This window comes from Nestor notabilis, unplaced genomic scaffold (assembly GCF_000696875.1).
Source record: "Nestor notabilis isolate BGI_N333 unplaced genomic scaffold, ASM69687v1 scaffold26033, whole genome shotgun sequence".
NCBI lineage: Eukaryota > Metazoa > Chordata > Aves > Psittaciformes > Psittacidae > Nestor > Nestor notabilis.
Genome location: NW_009923701.1, coordinates 4438 through 8007, shown reverse-complemented (window position 1 = coordinate 8007; position 3570 = coordinate 4438). Strand labels below are relative to the sequence as shown.

At 37.6% G+C, this 3570-nt stretch overlaps 1 protein-coding gene across 1 annotated transcript in view; it reads right to left on the bottom strand.

The window, feature by feature from the left end:
* Window positions 1-3003, bottom strand: part of CDR2 (cerebellar degeneration-related protein 2, 62kDa) — a gene marked incomplete at its 5' end in the record, with an annotated part of 6981 nt that extends 3978 nt beyond the window's left edge. The window contains one exon of the mRNA XM_010012284.1: window positions 2891-3003. Coding sequence (XP_010010586.1) covers window positions 2891-3003 — 113 coding nt within the window. The remainder of the gene's footprint in view (window positions 1-2890) is intronic.
* Between the last annotated feature and the right edge of the window lie 567 nt (window positions 3004-3570).

The window sequence follows — 3570 nt, the reverse complement described above, 5'->3', positions numbered from 1 at the left end:
TACTGGTTATTCTCAGAAGGAGCTGGAGATCTTCAGACTTTCTTCAGCAATATACGCATGGCTGAGCACAGAAGCCTTTGGTGCCAGAATTGATTTTACTACTTGTTACAATGGGCTTTTGCAGAAGTTTTAGCTTAATAGAAGTGAATTCTTTGCAGTTTTCTCCATTTTCTCCACCTTGCGTCTCCAGTACCTTCAGTGCTCATGTCAAGTTGGCTTGGTATAACCAGGCCACAAGAACAAAGTATAGATGTGGTGATCAGTACTTTAGAAGTTCACATTTATTCTACCTCCCCTGCAACTAAGCACCTAACATGAAGCAGCAGTTGAGACTTTTTGTGTTTGTTCTACCACATGATAAAAGGAGAGTGTCAGTATTTCTGAAGTCTGAGTGCCGAGAAGAGATTAAGACAAGAATGAAGTTGCCCTTTCAATCCAGCATTTATTAAATCTTCTGTGATTAGTTAATAGTACACGTGTCAGTACAAAGGTCAGATATAATGATCCAAGGCCGTAGAATGTTGTGTTTTATATACCAGATGTAATCTTAAGCATCTCAAAGCCTTTGACCCTTACTTTTCAGTGCAGCCAAGTACTGTATTTCACAATGATTTCTTACCCAGTTCTAGACTTTGCTACCCGTAAGATGTGACTTAATAGAGGGAAAAAAAAAACAACAAACCCAAAGATTAACACTGACAAACTGCACTGAAAAACCTAGTAAAATGCAGCACAGTAGCTACAGAACAGAAGAAAGATCACCTTTAGGTTACAGAGACAAGCACTTGCAAGTAAGGAAAAAAATGAAGCGAAGAGACTGTATACGCCACTTGCAGATATACCCTGAGCAGTGGGGTATGTGTTCCCACCAAAGACAGAATGTTAGATATGAAAATAACTGACTGAACTGCTTTTACCAGCTAAAGAGTACTGCACCTTGCATATGCTAACTATTCCCATTTGTTTTGGTGAATTCCTGTAGCAATCCCTTGTGCCAGTAATCTAATATATTCAGTTCCTCCGTCTTGAGGTTCTCTCTGGTTAATTCAAGAAAGGGGTTCATTTTGACTTTTCCCTTGCACCACACCAACTGTAGACCACTGCTGGACGGACACTTCTGACCACTTCCTGGTGCTGAAGCTGTCTTACGTAGTCAGTAACCCACCAAAACACCTAAAGCAAACTTGCTTAAACCAACAGGATATTATATCTGTAATGGCACTGGGCTATTTCTATAAATTAATGCAGGTTAGCAATAATATACTTTCTGCATTTCATGAGCTACGCTCAATGAGCCAAGTTAGTTATCTGTCACAAAGTTATGCTGTTATTTCAAAACGTGTGTTAACTGTGTTAAACACTTCCTTAAACATGGTTGTTCCTCCAGGTGTTGAACCTTAAGGAGAACAGTGTTTGTATAACACCTTGAAGTGTTTTTCCTCTCTAGATCTTAAGAATTAATCTTTTTATAAAAACCATTCATGGCAATGAGTTATTTTAAGTCTCTGCATAAGTAAATACATTTTTTTAAGCACTGTAGCACTAATACAAATAGCAGCCATTCCAACCGTTGTATTACAGAATGAACAGCATAACAAAGATGACATTTGGCACATAATAAAGAGCCAAAGAATGAGGTACAAACCAGAAGTATCTTAGGAAAACAAAAAAAAACCAACCAACCCAAAACCCACAATAACCTGCGCCCAGAGACTGTGCATCACCTAATAAAAACACTGCATTTGGGTTAACATGACTAAAGACACCTGTATATGTATAAGTACTAAGCTTGCTTAGGATTCTTGAAGTTACCTATTACCAAATGATAAGTGTCTTAAGTTGAAGTTGCAGCTGTACAAAATCCACACCCTATCTGTAAGTGCACATGTACTGCTTGCACAAAGGGACCTGGATTTTGTAAAAATCTAGTGTATACCAGTCACAGCCTGTTCCCTGTGATTCATACCAGAACCAAACCGAAATGCTGACTGCATTTCCAATGTGCTGTCAGTCAAAGTACTGAATATTTAATAATTTAATTAGAGACTATGTATTGCTCTGTAATAGATGGGGAAAAAACTCATTATGCTGATAAATGCTAGGTCTGCATGAACACAGCCAATGTGAAAAAGCTAATTGCCAAAAATGGCCAGTTTTTTCCACCAAGTAACAAAAAGATGAGTGGTTTTGAAAAGGTAGTAATGAATTTTTTTTCCCCCTGGAAAACACAGAAAAACACAGAAAAAAATAGATATATTATGTCCTGTATTTAGATACTATTTAAGTGTTTGGTTTTGTTGTTTTGTTGTGTTTGTTTTGTGGGGTTTATTTTTTGGGGGGGGGAGGGATGAGGGGTGTCTGTTTTGTTTTTTACATTGAAATAGGCTATCTCCATCTACCACAGCTCAGTTTAGTTGAAGTACCTATCCTCAAACTTGACTTAAGTCTCTCTCCTGATCAGCATTTACATTTAAGTGATGTAACCACTAATATTTTCATATACTAATTTAAATTATTTATCATCATATAATTTAATGGCATTTTACTTGACAACATCAGCAAAGTTGAAGAATAAAATAACTGAAGTAACTTTTCTGTATAAAAAGAAAAATACTAGCCACTTGTTATTAAAACAAGCCAAATTCAGCATGAATTTTAAAGACACAAAGCTTCTGGTAATCAGAAAACAGTTATAACTATGATCAACCATCATCTCACTGTGATTTGAAAACACAGGTTCTCAAATTCTCAAAGTAGCTGAAGCGGTTAAGGGTTGTTCAGTATTTTTCCCTAAAGTGTGCATGAGATGTCAAGAAATTCAGATCCAAACTTACATGCTATTGTGTTGCAGGTTTGGATGCTTTAACACTTGGAACCCTTAAATATTTACCTCTATCTCTTGCAGTTGTTCTTGATTTGTGGCATACATTTGCTGTAAAGATTCTTCTAGTTCAGTGTTACGGTCCAGGAGTGTCTTCCCAAGCTCAGCAGCAAGGTGAAGATCTAAACAAAGAAATCATGTTTGCATGCAAGTTGTAGAGCCAATAACAATCTAATTTTAAAGCATTTTCATCAAATACATCTAGTGGTTTTCTACTGCTGTTGTAACTGCTCCAAGTTATTTCCAGTATTCAAAAAGAAAGTTAGCTTAAGTGGAGCAAAGTTAGCTTAAGTGGAGCATTCATATACCATCTATAATGCCAAGTCTAAGTCTGTCCTAAAACCTAGAAGATACTCTGATTTCATGAAACTTCCTTAGTTCCTCCCTTGATCCTTCTTCCACAGGTCAGACACATGCAGCCATCTTCAGTTCCCCCTCTCTGCCTAGTACTGCACCAGCATCTCCACCCAAGGTGTCTGTTAGTTAACTACACTTCACCATGTTTATAGCACTCATATTTTAGAAGAATAAACATAAAAGACCCTGTAAACATTCGTCAGGCCAGACCCAGGCCACAGCTGGCTGCACTCTTGCTTACTTTGCTGTTTTCCACTTCGCCCCTTCACCAAGTTGCTCAGGTCATACAGGAGCAAAGTGCTAAATCAAAGTTTCAGATGCTTCTTATCATG